Source organism: Centropristis striata, chromosome 13, assembly GCF_030273125.1.
Source record: "Centropristis striata isolate RG_2023a ecotype Rhode Island chromosome 13, C.striata_1.0, whole genome shotgun sequence".
Lineage (NCBI taxonomy): Eukaryota > Metazoa > Chordata > Actinopteri > Perciformes > Serranidae > Centropristis > Centropristis striata.
In genome coordinates, this window is record NC_081529.1 from 1571271 (window position 1) to 1592604 (window position 21334).

A 21334-nucleotide genomic window follows, 5' to 3' on the forward strand; every position below is an offset into this window, starting at 1 on the left:
GTTAGCTCTGTAGCAGTACAGTGTGTATGTGCTAACAGGCTAACAGTTAGCTCTGTAGCAGTACAGTGTGTATGTGCTAACAGGCTAACAGTTAGCTCTGTAGCAGTACAGTGTGTACGTGCTAACAGGCTAACAGTTAGCTCTGTAGCAGTACAGTGTGTATGTGCTAACAGGCTAACAGTTAGCTCTGTAGCAGTACAGTGTGTATGTGCTAAATAGTCTGCAAATGAATCGTGCATGTGCCAAAGTCATGTCAAAGTTTGTTTTGGGTCACTTTTGCCGGTTGCTAGGCAGATAAAGGAGGAGGGTTGGAATTTTGACAGATGACACATGTAGTTCTAAACATATTTAGGGTGTTTTTTGCTGTATTTTTGGTGATATGCCGTGTGATTTTTCTAATGTAAAATATGTGCCGTGGCCCAAAAAAGGTTGGGAAACACTGCAATATTGACCATCAGGCTTTCTGACCTTTGACCTTTCCCCTTTCCCCCTGTGATCAGGTGTTCACCACCTATTCCAACGAGGACTACGACCGGCGTAATGACGACGTTGACCCCATGGCGGCCTCGGCTGAGTACGAGCTGGAGAAAAGAGTGGAGAAGCTGGATCTGTTTCCTGTAGAGCTGGAGAAAGGTACGCACACGTCTTTACGATCATTGAGTCACTCAGTCAAGCCTCTTACTACACACACACACACACACACACACACACACACACACACACACACACACACACACAGTGACAGGGTGCAGTTGGTGGACATTCACTGTCTGCTAACAGCTCCATCATCCCCTTACGGGATTACACTTAGCGCAGATTAGCCTAATTAGGAGCTAGTAATTCTGGAGGTAATGGATTGGAACCAGCAACCTTCTGTGACGTCTGCTCCCAGCAGCATAATATCTAAAATATCGACTTATGTTTTAAAGCGTTGGATGATAACGATTAATATGTTAAGTTTAGATATTTTTTTGTCTTTGACTGTCACCCCACACAGATTGGTTGATGGCTATTTCAAAAAATGAATACATATCACAAAAAAAAGTACATTTAGTTACATTTCAGGTTGAAATTAAACATAAAACACATGATCAATTTAAAATTATTATTATTTTTTTATAAATTAAACCTCATAACAGTATATATAGTTAAAAGAGCCCTACCTTTACAAAATAAAAAACGACAAATAATCTAATAATATATTTAGACTATATATCTGAGTGGAGCCACTCAGCATAACAACTTTTCAGGTCAATTTTTAACATTAAACCTTAATAAATTTAACGTGATTAAACTTACTTTTTTAATTAAACCTATATTGAGCAGCTAATATGAGCCCTGTCTTTACAAAATTAAAACGCTGCTTAAATCAATGCATCAATATAAATAATCTAATAATATAACAATCTGAGTGGGTCCATTCTGCATAACGAGTACTTTTATTTTTGATACTTTAAGTACATTTTGATGCTGATACTTTTGTACTTTTACTTCAGTAAGTTTTGAATGCAGGACTTTTACTTGTAGCTGAGTAATTTCAGAGTGTGGTATTAGTACTTTTACTTAAGTAATGGATCTGAATACTTCTTTCACCTCTTATATCACAACTGATGATAACAACAAAATAAAAACATGGACATGTGTATAATTAATGCAAAAAGTCACATCTATAAAGATATAATTCATTAAGATTCAATGCTTTGGCAATATATACATTATGTGTGTGTTCATTGAGTGTTTTATAACGGCTTTAAACATGACTCAGATCTACTGTAAGCACCCATGTACCCAGGGCCGGTTCTAGCCCATTGGCTGCCCTAGGCGATATTGAGATTTTGCGCCCCCCCCCCCGAACCACATCCATTCCATGTATTCATTCTGATATAGGTACACTATGTTATATGTATTATGCTGTACACTAAAATTTGATACATGAACTACAAGCAAGGTAATGGTCTCAGAACATTTTTATTTTTAGAAACTTTGGAACTTTACCAACAACAACTGAATTGAAAATACGAATAAATAAAAAAAACACAGATCTTCATCAAATTAAGAATGGCAAAGACTGAAAATAAATAAAATGTAGACATACAAATGCAATAAAAATAAACATAACGTGTTTTGTTTTGTGACTTGCAACTGCATCGTCATGACGAGTGGCGACACCCATGCACGTATCATATTTTATATAATATAATATTATATTTTCATTCGAAATATGGGTTGGGGCATGTTCATTTAATTCAATGAGGGTTTTTATTGCCCATGCTTTTTAAAAAATGTTTCGTTAATCAATGTTGTTAAAACAAAGATGTATGCTTAAGGGCGCCACAAGGGGGCGCCCCCTGCCAATTTGGCGCCCTAGGCAGCCGCCTTGGTGGCCTGTAGGAATAACCGGCCCTGCATGTACCCCATATGTCACTTGTACCCATAATCCCATGGTGCTGAAGAGAAAGTAAAAAAATTTAAGCCGCAATTATCAATATTTTTGCATTCACATAGCAGGGTTTCCGCTATATTCATTTAGCAGCGGCGGCCCACTTGTTTTCCTGGTGCATGTATTTACTAAGTGTTACGGTAAGAACGTGTTAGACCAAAATAAAAGCAAACACATGTAGCTTTCAAAATAAGAGCACATGGATGTGTTAGCAGAGTCCACCACATAATCTACAAGAAGACTGTCAAAATTTTATGCCTTAAATAAAACATAGAAGAACCCTTATTCTCCTTTACAATAATTCATTAAAGATATGAAATGATTAATATGGAATAGTAGCCTTAGAATGTGCAAGAGGCACCAAATTTAGGCTTTTAGAGACACAATATTACAGTGATTCCCAACCGCTGTTCCGCGGCACACAAGTGTAACAAGTGTTACGGTAAGAACTTGTTAGACCAAAATAAAAGCAAACACATGTAGCTTTCAAAATAAGAGCACATATATATTTAGACTATATATCTGAGTGGAGCCTCTCAGCATAACGACTTTGATTTTTGATACTTTAAGTAAATTTTGATGCTGATACTTTTGTACTTTTACTTCAGTAAATTTTGAATGCAGGACTTGTAGCCAGTGGCGGTTCTACACAGGGGCCTCCAGGGGCCACTGCCCCTGTGAAGAAGCCTTTGGCCCCTGCTGTGGCCCCTGTGTCAAATTAATACTAAAATGATCAATTTGTAAAGATGAGAGATGGAACAATTCTAACCTTTTTTTCGTTCAAACAATATCTCATTGTACACAAAAGGAACCCAGAATGTTACATTGTATAATAGTTTAATTGTGCAATAAAAGCTTGTGTATATATAAAAAAAAGATTATTCTCACTATACTGCACTTTCAAAATAAAAAAAAGTATTTGTGCATGAAAATGAGAAATGTAATTGTCGTACAAAAATAGTTATTGTTGGTAAGTCTCATTGTTTCAATCAATGTATTTGTATCTTCCAAATATAATTAAATGTCTTATATAATTTTCATACAATATATACATTATGTGTGTGTGTGTGTGTGTGTGTGTCTCCAGACAGTGATGGTCTGGGGATCAGTATCATCGGGATGGGTGCAGGAGCTGATATGGGTCTGGAGAAACTGGGAATCTTTGTGAAGACGGTCACCGACGGAGGAGCTGCACAGAGAGACGGCAGGTACCTCCCACCTGTCCACCTGGCCACCTGTACACCTGTACACCTGTACACCTGTACACCTGGCCTTATTAGGAGATTTTTTTTTATTATTATTTTTTTTTAAACATGTTTTTATTTGAAGAAATGAGTATTGATCACAGATATTCAACATACATCATTTTTCTTATTTTCTCCCCCCCCCCACCCATCCCCATCGTGCTGTCAATACGGAAAATAAATTTTAAAAAAATTTAATAATGAAAATAAACTCGTGAGTGAGAAGTACAAACACCTCAAATGTTATACGAAGAAGAAAAAAAAAAGTTACAGGCATGAAAATATATACAAGGTTAAAATAATATTGTAATACAAAATAAATCTAATATCTATCTAAATAAACTTTTTAGGAGATTTTTAATAGAAGTGCTCTGTTATCTGTTTTTATCATAACAAACGGTCAACAAATCGTGAAGAACAAACAACCAGTTAAGTTGCAGTTTGCAAACTATTTCTAGCGAAAATCTTTAATCTGGTCCATATGAATTAATATTACCAATTCAGTATCAATGGCCAGAAAAGTGTTACGTTGTGATGTCACAGTGAGGTTGACCTTTGACCTTTTGGATATCAAATGTCATCACTCAATTCCTTATTTCTGTGATTTTTTTATTTCATAATTAGTGAATGAATCTAAGTAATGCCCCAAAACTTATTTTGTGATGTCATAATCACCGTGACCTTTGACCTCCAAAAATTGAATCAGTTCATCCTTGAGTCCAAGTTGAGTTTTTTTCTGAAATATCACATTCACAAGAGATGGATCGACAATATCAAATAATATAAAAAAACATCTCAATACTGTGGAACAACAGTGCAATATATTTATATTTATTTTAAGTGCAATAACAGCCATTATGTCCCTGTAAATACCCCAAACCTGCTTCTTCTTGTGCTTCATATTGGTTTAGTTATTTATTTATTTTTAAATGATTGTATTCTGCACCATAACGAGAGCTGCTCTTTTTAATTTCACTCTACAATGACAAATAAAACTCCTCTATTCTATTTTTTACGTTCATAAATCTCCATTGTCATTGTTATTAGCATTATGAGCTGACAAAAGAACTGAATGATGGAGTTTGCTGATTTAAATCATAAGCTAAATCCTGCTAGCTTTAATTAGCTAACTCCACACTACACTCTACATCCAGACTGTAGCAGTTGCAGAGAAAGCAGCACATTATTGTTATTTTTTTTTCCATAACCAATTATTTTGCCATAACCAATTTCAGATTAGTGTAGAAGTTAATAGTGAGACTTAATAAGATTTGTAGAGTTCACTTATTTCACTGTCAGCATAATATACACTACCGGTCAAAAGTTTTAGAACACACCAACTTTTCCAGAATTTAATTGAAAATGATGCAGTTTAATGTCTCAGTGTACTCTGAAATTAATGCACATTTGCAACATTTAAAATTCTTTATTGAGCATGATAGTGTTTTGAAAGTAAAAAAAAGATTCAAAATCACATTTTATGTTGGACTAAAGGACTAAAAAAAGACACAAAATGACCAAAAAAAGACACAAAATGACAAAAAAGACACAAAATGACTAAAAAAAGACACAAAATGACTTACAAAGACATGAAAAGAATTCAAAAATGGACAAAATAGCCCAAGACTACATAGAGTTAAGTTGTTAACCCATTTCTTGTTCCCTGAAAAAGGCCTACTTGTATAATTCTGAAATGTACATTATTTTCCAGTTTTGGTTAAGCTTACCTTTTTTTATTTACCTCTGGCAGTTCACCACTTACCTTTGGACCCTTTCAAGCTGTTCATTTGACTTGAACTGCTTGAATTTCAATAAAAAACTGGAAAAATTGGGGTGTTCTAAAACTTTTGACCGGTAGTGTATATTTAGTTCCACGAAGTAACGGCTGAGAACACAAGACAGGAATCAGCCGCTGGATTGGTCTATAAATAGGAAGATGGAGTAAGCAGACTGTTGCTAGGGGTGATTACTGTCCTTTCTCCTCGTGTCTGTTCAACTTCACACATACAGTTTGTTGTCTGTGTGTCTGTGTTTTTACAGGATCCAGGTCAACGATCTGATCGTGGAGGTTGATGGGACCAGCCTGGTCGGGGTCACTCAGAGCCTCGCCGCCTCCGTCCTCCGTAACACCTGTGGTACCGTCAGGTGAGACACACACACACACACACACACACTTTATATTAGTCTAGACGGAATTGTCCAAAAAGTGAAAGTGAGGAGCATTTATGGGTACAAGTCAGGAACCGGCCTACTTTACTTATTTCAAGGGTGCTGAATCCAAAAAAAATGGTTCCCAAGCGAAATTTAGAGTTTTTGACCTTCTAATTTGCATATCAAAATGGCGGCCAAATTGCCCATCTTGCACAGTCAGTGGACTTTAGTTTATTTTTTTTTTCAAGTTTTTTAGATGAGGAAATTAAGTTTCTAGATCTATAGTATAGAGTCAGAGCAAGGATATAGTGGAGACTCAGTGTCTTTTTAGTAATATTGATTGAATATTTATGTCGGCCTTAAAAAATAAGGTGAAATTAAGCATTATTTGTGTAATTTTTTTTTTTTTTCAAACTTCTCTGTATTGGTTTTTTTTTCTTTCGTTCACATACAAAAATAAAGAATGTACATGTTCATTCATGCTTAAAATCAACACGAAAGAGCAGAATGATAGTAGAAAAATAAAAGCAATAAAATAAAAAAAATAAAATTTAAACTTAAACTTAATTTCCCCTATCTTGATTGCCTACTTACAAAAAAACTAAGGGGAAATGGTCCAACGACTGAGCAAGATGGGCAATTTGGTGGCCATTTGATACAAATTAGAAGGTCAAAAACTCTAAATTTCGCTTGGGAACCATTTTTTTTGGACTCAGCACCCTTGAGATCCGTCTAGACTATATTGGCATATTCAGATCAAAGCCTGTGTATTCATATATTTAGTTCTTTTTTAAAGCCATGTAGGTTTTTTTTGTTGCAGATTTGTAATATAAATTGCATATTTTTCAGGCTTTTGGTTGGTATATGCTAAATTATCAGGTTTGTGATTTTTTTTATGTTCTCACAGTTGGTATGGTGTGAATTTTTCTGATTTATTTTTGATGCATTTGGATGCTTTGGGATTTGTGCATGTACAAATGTCAATTTCAATTTCAGGTTTGCCGTGCTTTTTGAATTTTTTCAGTTTTATGATGAATTGTTTGGGATCGTTAACGTGACTGATGGGTTTTTTGAATGTTTTGCAGCTTTGTGATTGGTCGAGAGAAGCCGGGGGAGCAGAGTGAAGTGGCTCAGCTGATCCAGCAGACTCTGGAGCAGGAGAGATGGCAGAGAGAGATGATGGAGCAGAGATACAAGCAGTACATGGACGATGATGAGGAGGTACACAAACAAACAAACAAACAAATAATGTGACTTCATGCATGATGCACTTGGTGGTATTTATAAAAAATATCTACCTGTTCAATTAACACAGACTCCAAAAACTATTATCACATTTTTATGAATACAACAACCAAAATAGAGGAAACACAGCGATCTGATCACCCGATATAAATATATATATATATATATATATATACATATATATATATATATATATATATATATATATATATATATATATATATACTAGTCTATACCTCAGGAGCTGCACTGTTCATGTTTAAAGCTGTTTTTCTGAAGCCACGTTTATTAACTCAGAGCATCTTCAGCTAGTGCTGCTGTGTCAGCTTATGAGCCTTCGTAAGCAGCAGGACATCAAAAGAGTAATTGAGAGAGACAAGAGGGAGATGTGTGTGTGTGTGCGTCTGTGTGTGTGTGTGCATGTGTGTGTGTGTATGTGTGTGTGTGTGTGTGTGTGTGTGCATGTGTGTGTGTGTGTGTGTGTGTGTGTGTGTGCGTCTGTGTGTGCGTGTTTGTGTGCGTGTTTGTTTGTGTGTGTGTGCGTGTGTTTGTGTGTGTGCATGTGTGTGTGTGTGTGTGCGTCTGTGTGTGTGTGTGTGTGTGTGCGTGTTTGTGTGCGTGTTTGTTTGTGTGTGTGTGCGTTTGTTTGTGTGTGTGTGTGTGTGTGTGTGTGTGTGTTTGTGTGTGTTTGTGCATGTGTGTGTGTGCGTGTGTGTGTTTGTGTGCGTGCGTGTGTGTTTGTGTGTGCGTGCGTGTGTGTGCGTGTGTGCGTGCGTGTGTGTGTGTGTTTGTTTGTGTGTGTGTGCGTGTTTGTGTGCGTGTGTGTGCGTCTGTGTGTGTGTGTGTGTGTGTGTGTGCGTCTGTGTGTCTGTGTGCATGTGCGTGCGTGTGTTTGTGTGTGTGTGCGTGCGTGCGTGCGTGTGCGTGCATGTGTATGTGTGCGTGTGCATGTGCGTGCTCGTGTGTGTGTGCGTGCGTGCGTCTGTGTGCGTGTGTGTGTGTGTGTGTGACAAAATGTCGGTCTGGTGCCACCACGTGGCCTCGACTTTCAAACTCAGTCCAGCTCCTCCACCTGGTGGTCAGAGAGGGTAACAGATGGTTCTGCGCTATAATGAACTGTTCAACTGTTCAACAGGGCCTGTAGTTCATTTTTCATTTTTTATTTTTTACTTCTTTAACCCTTTATTGGGCGAAGAACTATATTTGGTAACTTCAGTGGATATCTAAATGAGGTCCACGTTTCTCTCTGTTTGGTCGTAGAACCACATGGATTTCTTCCAGCTAATCAGCAAAGATCAGGCACCATGACATCTGACCAATCAGTATGATAATAATATAATAATATTAACTTTATTCACCTTCACCTCCAATGTAAAAATGAAAAAATTGGGGAATTTTCTGATGAATTTCTGCAAGAAACAGTCGTACTCTGTAATATTTTGAGAAAAAAGTTGCAAATTTACTAGATTAAAGTGGCAAATCTACGAGAAAAAAAGTCGCAGATTTAAGAGATTTAAAGTGGCAAATCTGAGCGAAAAAAGTCGCAGATTTACGAGAAAAAAGTGGGGAAAAAGCAACTTTTTTCTCCCAGATTCACCTCTTTAACCCTTAATAGGGCACTCATTGAAATACTTGCAAATTCCAAATTTCAACCCTAGAGAATATTGGAGGATATTACATACAGCCAGAATGTGTAAAAATAACATACGAAAATAATATTTTGAGAAAAAAGTTTACGAGATTAAAGTGGCAAATCCACGAGAAAAAAATGTGCAGATTTATGAGATTTAAAGTGGTGAATCTGAGTGAAAAAAGTCGCAGATTTACGAGAAAAAAGTGGGGGGAAAGGCAACTTTTTTCTTGCAGATTGAACACTTTAAATCTCGTAAATCTGCGCATTTTTTTTCTCATAGATTTGCCACTTTAATCTTATAAACTTTTTTCTCAAAATATTACATATAAAATACAATCGTTTTACATGACTTTGATTTTTTATTTTTTTATTTTATTTTACATTTTATTTAAAAAAAATTACATATCAAAATAACAAATAACAAGTCATAACACCTGCATTATCACACTTTACACATGAGCATTTTCACTTTATATGTTGATGACACGTATTAAACCAAGCAGAAGAAGTTTCTTTTTTAGATTTTTTAACTTTGAAATGGGTCGATTTGACATAACAGGAGGGTTACCACCGTGTCTATTAACCAATTAAAAAATATAATTGATTATTGCAGTAGCACGCTCCATTCTCTGCAGCACCAGGGCCGGTGGGCTGAATGTAATTACAGCATAACCAGACAGTGAATTATTCTGTCCAGTTTGATTAAAGTCATGACTGAAAGTTACCGTCATTCCTTCTCACCAGAGGAACACCGACCACTGAGGACGTCAACACCATGTCCCCGTTAATCTGGGAATGTAGGGACTTATAATGACATGAAGAGAGTTTAAACCATTCTGCCTCCTTTAGAGGGCTGCTGGACATCAAATGTCAACAGAGATATATTATCAGCTCACTGTATGTCAAAATATTCTAGTCATAAATCAGAAATATTCACTAACTTTAAATACATTGTGAAGTGTAGAGAACATTACATACTCAATTATGTCTCACACGTTGTTCCAGGAGATTTGATGCTTAATTTTACCACTTGAAAAATACCACCAAAATACAAATAAGTAATAATAATACGGAATAAATACCAATAAAATAAATAAGTCACCAAGATCCTGAGGAACACCACAGAAAATCCATGCTTTGATTTGGTATTAAACTTCTTCTTCTTTTTTTAAAAATTTTTTTCATTTTGGAGATTTCTGTAAGAATTGCATTTTCATCAATTGGATGGCAAGCACTTCTGTTCTGGAAACTGCTGAGAACCAACCAAAGAATCAATATACATATGAGATCTATCCTCTGAATACTCTAGGTCTCTAGTTTGTAGTTTTATAAGTTTTATAAGATGTGATTATCCTCGAGGTCACAGCAGCGAGGGTTGGAACATATGGCAAAAAAATATAATCATGATATTTTTTTTTTCATATCGTCTGATCTCGATTATTATCACAATTTTTTATATTGTTTTTAAACTGTATAGCATGCAAGAAAATAACACAATTATTCTGTGTTTCCTTACCAGCCAATCTTTATGATTCACCACATCACACACAGACATTCTGAACTTTTCCAAATATGGCCCAAAGAGAGAGAACGACTTTCAAAAGAGTTCACTGTAGAAGCTTCAGATCAACAAGAAAGTCTGCTTCACTAATCTGAGTTTCTAGCAGCCAGTGAGATCCAAAGAGACGGCGTTCAGCGGAGGATGTATTAACGTAGAGCAGTAGTTCTCAACCTTGGGGTCGGGACCCCAATTGGGGTCGTGAGATGATTTCTGGGGGTCGCCAAATCATGTCAATGTGTTTTAGTCTTTTTGGTCATTTCGGGGGGTTTTTTGGTCATTTTGTGTCTTTTTTTGGTCATTTTGTGTCTTTTTTTTGGTCAATTTATGTCTTTTTTTTGTTCAATTTATGCCTTTTTTTATGGTAATTTTGTGTCTTTTTTGATTATTTTGTGGTCATTTTGTTTCCTTTTTTGGTCATTTTGTGTCTTTTCTTAGTCATTTTGTGTCTTTTTTTGGTCATTTTGTGTCTTTTTGTGGTCATTTTCTTTGTTTTTTGGGTGATCTGAACTGTGCGTGTGAGATTGTGTTCACTGAGTGGGGGTCGCAGACAACATGCATGTTAAATTGGGGGACGCGACTCAAAAAGGTTGAGAATAGCTGACGTAGACAGCTGCATGCTCGCCAGTTTGATGCCTCATAATAAAAGTGGTCAGATAGCTGCTGCAGCTTGTCTTTGTCTCACGGTGGCGAGTGTAACCAGAGCTGACGAGATAGCGAGGTCATTACATTAAAGAGCGATATATTAACTGCAGTGTTACATTTGACTTAATGCATGTTTGACAGCAATAAAGATGCTCTCAGCCTGAAAGACATGAAGCTAATTACCTCCGTGAGGTAGAAGAGGAATGAGGAGCAGGCTGGAGTTGATTGTGTGAATCTTTTTGATGGAAGACTTTTACAGGCAGCGGCTGAATGTTTTTCACTTCATTTGTAATTCCATACTAATGTGGTCTGCTCCAGGCTCCGGGTGCTATTTATACCCTTAAAGATGACACATACTCCTCCGAATGAGATTATACAGCAATTTATGAAGAGAGAAGGGAGTGGAAGTGGGAGTTTGAACTTTGTCTGGTTTCACTCATAGACTCATAAATGTGGACGTAGTCTCTGTGACGTCACCTGGAGGTTTCTGAAGAGCAAAGTGGGCCGCTTCCTGCTAGCTCCCAGCTAACCCAAAAATGGGAAAAGAGGTGCCACAATATACAACCATGGGCTGAAACACGAACAAAATGCATAGATAGATAGATAAAATTGTGTTATTTAAGCATATAATGATTATATTAGCACTTTGTCTACCAGAAAGGACAAGTTTGCTGTCAGCAAGCTAATCTTAGCTTTATGTTAGCAACTTAATACGGCATCGCTTTCTGATTTATCCATCGTCTACAACACCAGTTAGTGTCAAATGCTTTAGCTTAACTGACACAATTTTGTGTCTTTTCTTAGTCATTTTGTGTCTTTTTTTGTCATTTTGTGTTGGTTTTTTTTAGTCTTTTTTTTGGTAATTTTGTCTTTTTTTAGTCATTTTGTGTGTTTTTTTGGTCAATTTATGTCTTTTTTCGGTAATTTTGTGTCTTTTTTGGTCAATTTGTGTCTTTTTTGGTCATTTTGTTTCCTTTTTTGGTCATTTTGTTTCTTTTCTGCATCATTTTGTGTCTTTTTTGGTCATTTTGTGTCTTTTTCTGGGTCATTTTGTGTCTTTTTCTGGGTCATTTTGTGGTCATTTTTCTTTCTTTTTTGGGTGATCTGAACTGTGCGTGTGAGATTGTGTTCAGTGAGCGGGGGTCGCGGACAACATGCGTGTTAAATTGGGGGTCGCGACTCAAAAAGAACTACTGAATTAGACCATACTTAATAGCGAATTATTAGTTAAAAAAAAATACAGGTGCATCTGTCATAAGTTTATTTATGTCAGTAATTCAATTCAAAAAATAGAAATAAAACATTATATAGATCCATTACACACAGAATGAAACATTTCATATATTAATTTAGGTAATTTCTTCTAATTATAATGATTATGACTTACATTTAATGAAGACCTAAAATTCAATGTCTCAAACAAATTTGAAAATTACAAAAGACCAATTTTAAAAAGTCTGTTTATATGTAAATGTTGGCCTCTGAACAGTATGTCCATCTACAGTTGAAACCAGAAGTTTACATACACTATATAAAAAGACACATATGCTTTTTTTTTCTCACTGTCTGACATGAAATCAGACAATCACTTTTCCTGTTTTAGGTCCGTTAGGATTACCAAAATTATTTCTATTTGCTAAATTCCAGAATAATGAGAGAAGGATTTTTTTAGACAATTTTTTATTACTTTCTTCAAAGTCCGGTATGAATGTCAGCTAATGTTGTGACCACAATTTTGAGTTAGCATTGATACACTAATGGCTACTCTTGTAGCTGTAACAAGCAGCGCCGCTAGCATCAGTTAGCCGCTAGCATCAGTAAGCCGCTAGCTTTCGCTAATGACCAAATTTCACAACAAAGAAATAAGAGTTATCAGAACTATTGTCCCTTGTTTTGAACCCCAACTTAAAGATATAAGTAACAACAACTCACCAACTTGTTTTTTAGATAATTTTTTATGACTTTCTTCAAAGTCAGAAGTTTACATACACTAACATTATTATGCCTTGAAACCATTTGGGAAAGCCCAGATGATGCTGTCATGTCTTTGGAAGCTTCTGATAGGTTTATTGACAACATTAGAGTTAATTGGAGACACACCTGTGGATGTATTTTAAGGCACACCTGAAACACACTGCTTCTTTGTGTGACATCCTGGGAAAGTCAAAAGAAATCAACCAAGATATCAGGAAGAGAATTGTGGACTTGCACAAGTCTGGTTCATCCTTGGGTGCAATTTTCCAGATGCCTGAAAGTGTTGTGGGATTAATAATTTAATAAGCTAATTCTTTTAAGCAACTGACAGTCCTAGAATGAACAAATGTTCTGTTTTTCTGTTCACCTCACCTCACCTGTGCTGTTTCCCTACAGACAGGTGAATATGCGACAGACGAGGAAGAGGAGATGAGTCCGGTGTTCCCAAACTCCATCGAGGTTTTCGATTTGGCCGAGAACCAGGACATGTTGTCTCCTGTGGAGCTGGACCCCGAGAAGCTGGCCCACAAGTTCAAGGAGGTACCTGTGATCATTTGGATACTGACTAATATAGTCTAGACGGATTTCAGAATAAAGGCCTTCTATAAGAAGTGAGGAGCATTTATGGGTACAAGTCAGGAACCGGCCTACCTTACAGATCTCAAGGGTGCTGAGTCCAAAAAAAATGGTTCCCAAGTGAAATTTTGAGTTTTTGACCTTCTAATTTGTATCAAATAGCCACCAAATTGCCCATCTTGCTCAGTCGTTGGACCATTTCCCCTTAGTTTTTTTGTAAGTAGGCAATCAAAGATGAGGAAATTAAGTTTCTGGATCTATAGTCTAGAGTCAGAGCAAGAATATAGTGGAGGCTCAGTGTCTTTTTTATGTATATATATATATGCAAAATATCAACTGGAACATTTAAAAGTAATATTGATTGAATATTTATGTCGGCCTTAAAAAAATGACACAAATAATGCTTAATTTCACCTTAAAAGTTGATATTTTGCATATATATATACATATATATATATATAAAGACACTGAGCCTCCACTATATCCTTGCTTTGACTCTAGACTATAGATCTAGAAACTTAATTTCCTCATCTAAAAAACTTGGGGAAAATAGTCCAACGACTGAGCAAGATGGGCAATTTGGCCGCCATTTTGATATGCAAATGAGAGTCAAAAACTCAAAATTTCGCTTGGGAACCATTTTTTTTTTGATTCAGCACCCTTAAAATAAGTAAAGTAGGCCGGTTCCTGACTTGTACCCATAAATGCTCCTCACTTTCACTTTTTGGACAATTCCGTCTAGACTAATAGTGTAATTCTTCAATTATTTAGTTTTTATACTGTGTCTCTGTGTGTGTAGCTGCAGATCAAGCATGCAGTGACCCAGGCAGAGATCCAGCTGCTGAAGAGGAAGGTGAGAACACTTTAACTGTCTTCTAAACATGCAGAAATAAAAAAAAAAAAGCACTGCAACATTCAGCTTACACTGCAGAGGAGAATGTACACTAGCATCACATCAGTGTCTTTGCTGGCTGAACGATGACTTAACGCTCTCCACCTCCTCCTCCCACTCTCCTTCTCCTCCACCTCCTCCTCCCACACTCCCTCCCCTTACCTCCAGCTGGCTCACGCCGAGCAGGATAAGTTGCGTTGGCGGATGGAGCGTGCTCAGTTGGAGCAAAACATCCGGGACAGCAAAGAGAGGATGGAGAAACTGGAAGGTTACTGGATGGAGGCGCAGTCCTTGTGTAAGGTAATAAAACATCAGAAACAAGGAGGCAGCTATCAGACCTGAATGGACGACACATTTTTTCATGCTAACGCTAACGGTGTAGCCTACAATTTGTTGTTGCATGTAGTCAACAATGAACAGGATTAACCCTTTGATGCACAACATATTGACCCCCCTTCTAATGCAGCTATTCTCAACCTTGGGGTCGGGACCCCAAATGGGGTCGCGAGATGATTTCTGGGGGTCGCCAAATAATTTTGGAAGTCAGCTCTGTCTCCACTGTGTTAAAGTGTTCATGTGTTAATGTGTTTTTGGTCACTTAATGTCTTTTTTTGGTCATTTTGTGTTTGTTTTTTTGTCATTTTGTGTCTTTTTTTGGTCATTTTGTGTCTTTGTTGGTCATTTTGTGTCTTTTAAGTCCATTTTGTGTCTTTTTTTGATCATTTTGTGTCTTTTTTTATCATTTTGGGGTCAATTTGTGTCTTTTTTGGTCATTTTGTTTCTTTTTTTGGTCATTTTGTGTCTTTTCTGGTCATTTTGTTTCTTTTTTGGTCATTTTGTTTCTTTTTTGGGTGATCCAAACTGTGCATGTGAGATTGTGTTCAGTGAGCGGGGGTCGCGGACAACATGCATGTTAAATTGGGGGTCGCGACTCCAAAAGGTTGAGAACTACTGTTCTAATGCATAACATGGGTCAAAAATGACCCGCCTTCATTTCCCATGTTATATAATTCTTGCTGTGTGTTTCTGTGCTCTATCTTTTGATATCAACTTATTTTATGATTGGATATCCCAAGAATTCTTTAAATATCTTGTTATTGATAACGAAAGATTATTATTTCCATTTTGCCTCTCATACTTCATGAAGAAAAAACGTTTTTGTATGATTACATAGCTAACTACTTGGCTAAGTAGCTTGCTAAGCTAACTATTTAGCTAACTACTTGGCCAAGAAGTCAGCTAAGTAGTTAGCTTGGCAAGCTATTTAGCTAACTACTTAGCCAAGAAGTTAGCTAAGTAGTTAGCTTGGCAAGCTATTTAGCTAACTACTTAGCCAAGAAGTTAGCTAAGTGGTTAGCTTAACAAGCCACTTAGCTAAATACTTAGCCAAGAAGTTAGCTAAGTGGTTAGCTTAACAAGCTACTTAGCTAAATACTTAGCCAAGAAGTTAGCTAAGTGGTTAGCTTAACAAGCCACTTAGCTAAATACTTAGCCAAGAAGTTAGCTAAGTGGTTAGCTTAACAAGCTACTTAGCTAAATACTTAGCCAAGAAGTTAGCTAAGTGGTTAACTTAACAAGCTACTTAGCTAAATACTTAGCCAAGAAGTTAGCTAAGTGGTTAGCTTAACAAGCTACTTAGCTAAATACTTAGCCAAGAAGTTAGCTCTTTGGACAAATTTGTTTATAATCTCCCAAAAGTTGTTGTTTTCTCATGCTGACAGTGTGTTTGTGTGTTTCCAGGCGGTGGATGAACACCTGAAGGAAACCCAGGCTCAGTACCAAACCCTCGAGAGGAAATACAGCAAAGCCAAGAGGCTGATCAAAGAGTACCAGCAGAAGTAAGGAAGGAAGGAGAGACACATTAAAGGTTGGAGAGAAACCGTTAGAGGCTCAGAACTTTAATGTGTGTGTGTGTGTGTGTGTTTTGTAGGGAGATCGAGTATCTGAAGAAGGAGACGGCTCAGCGCCGAGCTCAAGAAGAGAGCGAGGCAACACATAAAGAGGAGGCGGACAACCTGCAGGAAAAAGTGAGTAAAATGCTTATATTAAAAAAGAGAGAGTTGTGTGTCAGCGTATGAGAACTTCCCACAGAAAACATTTCCGCTGCCTCGTTTTCCAGCTTTATCTGTTTATATTTGCATTTTGATAACTACTCGGCGGGGGGCTAGCTGGTTAGCATGCTAATTTCAGTCGATATCTCAACACACTATATATATATATATTACACACTATTACACACTATATATATATATATATATATATATATATATATATATATATATAAATGTATATATATATGTATATATGTGTGTATATATGTATATGTATATGCATATATATACGTATATATGTATATGTATATGCATATATATACATATATATATATATATATACACGTGTGTATATATACATATATATATATGTAAAAAAAGACAAAGTTACAAAAAAAACAACACAAAATTACAAAAAAAGACACAAATTGACCACAAAATGATAAAAAAAGACACGAAATTACCATAAAAAAAGACATAAATTGACCAAAAAAGACACAAAATGACTAAAAAAAGACAAAATGACCAAAAAAAAGACACAAAATGACCAAAAAAGACACAAAATTACAAAAAAAAACCAAAATGACCAAAAAAAGACAAAATGACTAAAAAAGACACACAATGACCAAAAAAGACACAAATTGACCACAAAATGATAAAAAAAGACACAAAATTACCATAAAAAAAGACATAAATTGACCAAAAAAGACACAAAATGACTAAAAAAAGACACAAATGACCAAAAAGACTAAAACACATGAACACATGAACACTTTAACACAGTGGAGACAGAACTGACTTCCAAAATGATTTGAACCCCCAGAAATCATCTCGCTGGGACCCCAAGGTTGAGAATAGCTGCTCTCATCAACTATCAGGTTGTTGATAATCCTCCACCGTGTTGTTGTTCTCCCAGATTACAGACTTGGAGACCAAAGTGGACGCCCTGAAGACCCCCAACCCCTCCTAGACTGCTGCTACTCCTTACCTCCTGTCTGAGACTGGAAGAGGAAGAGGAGGAGCTCTGCCTTCATCCTGACCTGTTGGGCTCTATTTTATTCCAATCAACCATTTACTGCACGGACAGGTAGTGGGAGGGGGGGGACATTTCTAAAAGAGAGGGCGACATTCAAAGAGAAGAAGAAGAAACCTCTCATGTGACATCAGCAGCTTAGAGCTCAGTCTGCCTGCTCCCTCTGTAATACCCACAATCCTCCTTGTGTGTCTTCCTGGCAACCGGCTTGGCAATCAACACGGAAACCACATTCAACAACCTGTGCTTTATTTATGGATGATCGGTGTTGACTTCTCCTCTCTTCAATAACAGTATCTTACCCAGATTTCTTTTCAAAAAAGCGCTTTTATTGAACAGGCTTGTCACAAAGTGCTTTATAGAGCGACAGAGGGCATAAACGCAGAATAAACCAGAACAAGAAAAGGTCAATCAATTGGTCAACCATTTGATTGTTGTGATGCTACTTTTGAATTCGGTGGTTGCTGAACCGTTTCTTTTTTTTTTTTGGTTTGTTTTGGACTGGATTCTAATGAAGAGGACACATTTTTCACATGTCACATGATCATTCGAATCCAAAACAAGACGGAGAAATGGCCATTTTTAAAAGACAGAACACAAACTTTGAAAGGAAATAGCCACCAAGTGAAAGTTAACTAATAAACACAATGGCCGACAAATTTACGATTAGCGACAAAAACTGTGAAATATCTGTGGATCACCCACCCTAGCCTTTCTCTTTTCTAGCGTAACTCTCTGCAAGCGATGGAAGGAATCAGGCAGAGGCTCTTCAGGTCTGTGCTGTGGTGGCATACTGTTTGTATATATTCTATACATGTATTTAAAAGTGTTTAAATGGCTTAAGCAATTAAGTGGGTCTGATATCAAAGTGTAACGGTGTGTTCAGACCGGACGCGTAGCGAATTTTCGCGTCGCGTTACTAGTTGAATTTACTCGCGTCACTCGCGCGAGTAAATAACTTGCGAATTTAAGATAAATATGCCGGCCGGCGAAGTCTGCTAATGCTAATGCTAACTTTGTAGAGAAGTAGCTACAACAGATAGCTGAAATCACATTGTCACAACCTCCATTTTTCCGGAATAGGCGGGTTCCTGGGATGCATGACGTCACTGTCGTCCAGAATCTCAACGCTGATAGGCTGTCCCGACACAGCGTCACGCGAATATTTCGCCAAAGTTGAATTTATTGAACTCACGCGAATTCGCGTTGTTTCATTCGCGCAGCGACATCCACGTGAATCGCGGCATTCGCGTCGCGCGAAACCCGCGATTCGCGCCGCCGGCAAAAATTTACGTCTATTCGCGTGTTTGCATTGACTTTGTATGTAATCTTGTCGCGCGAAATATTCGCTACGCGTCCGGTCTGAACACACCGTAAGGCAGCGCAATGAGCCGAACGACTACGAATTGGTTCAGTAGTCCAGATTCAGTCTATTTCATCTCTTTTCTATCAACATCAATGGCAAACAGGGTGTGAATAGTCTCATGTGCTTCTAGAGCTTCTAATGGTGTATATTTGTTGGTGTTTACTACAGTATCTGTGGGTTTACATGCACACCAACATCCTGGTTTTCAGGATAATCATGGATTAAATTCTCCAGAGTCACACAAAAAGAAGTAAATATGCCATCTTTTTGAATATTCTTGCACTTATGCATAATTTAATGAGCCAGGGCTTCATGAGAAAATTCAGTTAAAGTGGCTGTACACGGAATTCAGCAGTAAATTACTAATACCATACTGTGAAATTACTCCACGACAAGTAAAGTCCTGCATTCAAAACTTTACTTTCAAAAGTAAAAGTACTCGTTATGGAGAATGGACCCACTGTTATACATATTCTAAATATAATATTGGATTATTATTGGAGTATTGATGCTGATTTATGTAAGCAGCATTTTAATTTTATAAGGTTTGGGCTAATTAAATACTTAATATACTGTTAAAATATTAAAAACAATTTTATATGTTTCATGGTTTTTTTTGCTAAATGCTAAATCTCGACCTGAAAAGTAACTACAGCTGTCAGCTAAATGTAGTGGAGGATAAAGTACAATATTTTGAAGCAAATATTGTAAAGTAGAAGTATAAAGTTACATAACATAGAAGTAGTACAAGTAAAGTACAGGTAACTCAAAATTGTACTTAAGTACAGTAATTGAGTAAATGTACTTTGTTACTTTCCAACAGTGGAATCCAGAGCTCTCAACATGGCGTTAGCATAGCCTGCAGCTATGCTAACGGTGCTAACGCTGCAGCTAACGGTGTAGCCTACAATTTGTTGTTGCATGTAGTCAACAAAGAACAGGATTAACCCTTTGATGCACAACATATTGACCCCTTCTAATGCACAACATGGGTCAAAAATGACCCGCCTTCATTTCCCATGTTATATAATTCTTGCTGAGTGTTTCTGTGCTCTATCTTTTGATATCAACTTATTTTATGATTGGATATTCCAAGAATTCTTTAAATATCTTGTTATTGATAACGAAAGATTATTATTTCCATTTTGCCTCTCATACTTCATGAAGAAAAAACGTTTTTGTATGATTACATAGCTAACTACTTGGCCAAGAAGTTAGCTAAGTAGTTAGCTTAACAAGCTACTTAGCTAAATACTTAGCCAAGAAGTTAGCTGAGTAGTTAGCTTAACAAGCTACTTAGCTAAATACTTAGCCAAGAAGTTAGCTGAGTAGTTAGCTTAGTAAGCTACTTAGCTAAATAATGGATATAGGTCATTTTTGACCCATGTTGTGCATTAGAAGCGTAGTGACACAAAAAGGGATTTTATTAAAAAATGAATAAAGGAAAACATAAAATTAGGATGTATGATGATCAAAAACAAACTAATTGAGGAAAACCTGGAATACTGAATGATGAAAATAATTTATTGCAAAGATATAGAACATAAAAACTCCGTCGGGTCACTTTAGTTGTCTGGTCAGGTCAGGACGCCATCTTTACTCCACGATATATTCACAAAGCTAACTGTTGTTTACTGTTACAGTAATACTCTGAATGTCGTGTACAGCCACTGATTAGTACAACAGGATCTCCTGAGGTGCACTTTATAACGTTAGCTGTTCAAACATTTCCAAGAGGCAAAACTGCTCTACAAATATTCTCTTTAGGTGAAGTAAACAGAAATGGGTGTAGCTAAAGTGCTACAGGATACTGGATTTTTTTTAAAGGCAGACATTGACATTAGCAAGTTTAAAAAGTCTGTTAACTATAAAAAAAATATTAGATCACCCTTGTTTTCTTCAATTTCTTGTTCATTTTAATGCCTGGTACAACTAAAGGTACATTTGTTTGGAACAAAAAAGCAATTTTCCGTGGTTTTCTTGATAATGATTTTGGTTATTATTTAAAAAAAACATGTTAAATGTCTAGATATCAGCTCTTAAATTAAACTCTTATGAGCTATTTTTGTTGTTATCATTACATTTGACCAAACAAATGTACCTTTAGTTGCACCAGCCACTAAAATGAAAAAGAAATTGAAGAAAACAATGGTCTAATAATTGACTGTATATGCTACATAAGCTAAATTATTTTTCTTTCTGACTTTGGATTTTATTCCCCTCTTTTTTTCTATTTTTTAAAAAGGACCTAAAAAAATTTAATTAGAATTTGTGTCAAGGTTGGGTTTTCATATTATATATTTCGGTGCTATACATTATTGGTATTCACATTTTAGGATTATCTATTCAGCTGCTTTTTGAAGTTAAAATGGGCTTTCATATCAGCCTGTGAGTATATCAGTTACGCCCTAATAATAGCTAGGCTTTCATCATTTTTTAATACATTCTGTAATTATTCATAAATGCTACCATACACAGCAAAATCTGTAGTGTTATTGTTAATAATTTTGAGTTAGTGGGTGTTGA

The 21334-nt window shown here is 36.5% G+C and overlaps 1 protein-coding gene across 2 annotated transcripts in view; it reads left to right on the forward strand.

The window, feature by feature from the left end:
• LOC131983729 (neurabin-2-like) overlaps window positions 1–20009 on the forward strand; it is a 52483-nt gene extending 32474 nt beyond the window's left edge. For both annotated transcript variants that reach the window (XM_059348512.1, XM_059348513.1), the window contains exons 6-15: window positions 501–633; window positions 3528–3648; window positions 5725–5829; window positions 6921–7056; window positions 13287–13430; window positions 14266–14319; window positions 14527–14658; window positions 16099–16196; window positions 16289–16385; window positions 17326–20009. In XM_059348512.1, coding sequence (XP_059204495.1) covers window positions 501–633; window positions 3528–3648; window positions 5725–5829; window positions 6921–7056; window positions 13287–13430; window positions 14266–14319; window positions 14527–14658; window positions 16099–16196; window positions 16289–16385; window positions 17326–17379 — 1074 coding nt within the window. In that variant the 3' untranslated portion in view covers window positions 17380–20009. The remainder of the gene's footprint in view (window positions 1–500; window positions 634–3527; window positions 3649–5724; window positions 5830–6920; window positions 7057–13286; window positions 13431–14265; window positions 14320–14526; window positions 14659–16098; window positions 16197–16288; window positions 16386–17325) is intronic.
• The last annotated feature ends 1325 nt before the right edge of the window (window positions 20010–21334 follow it).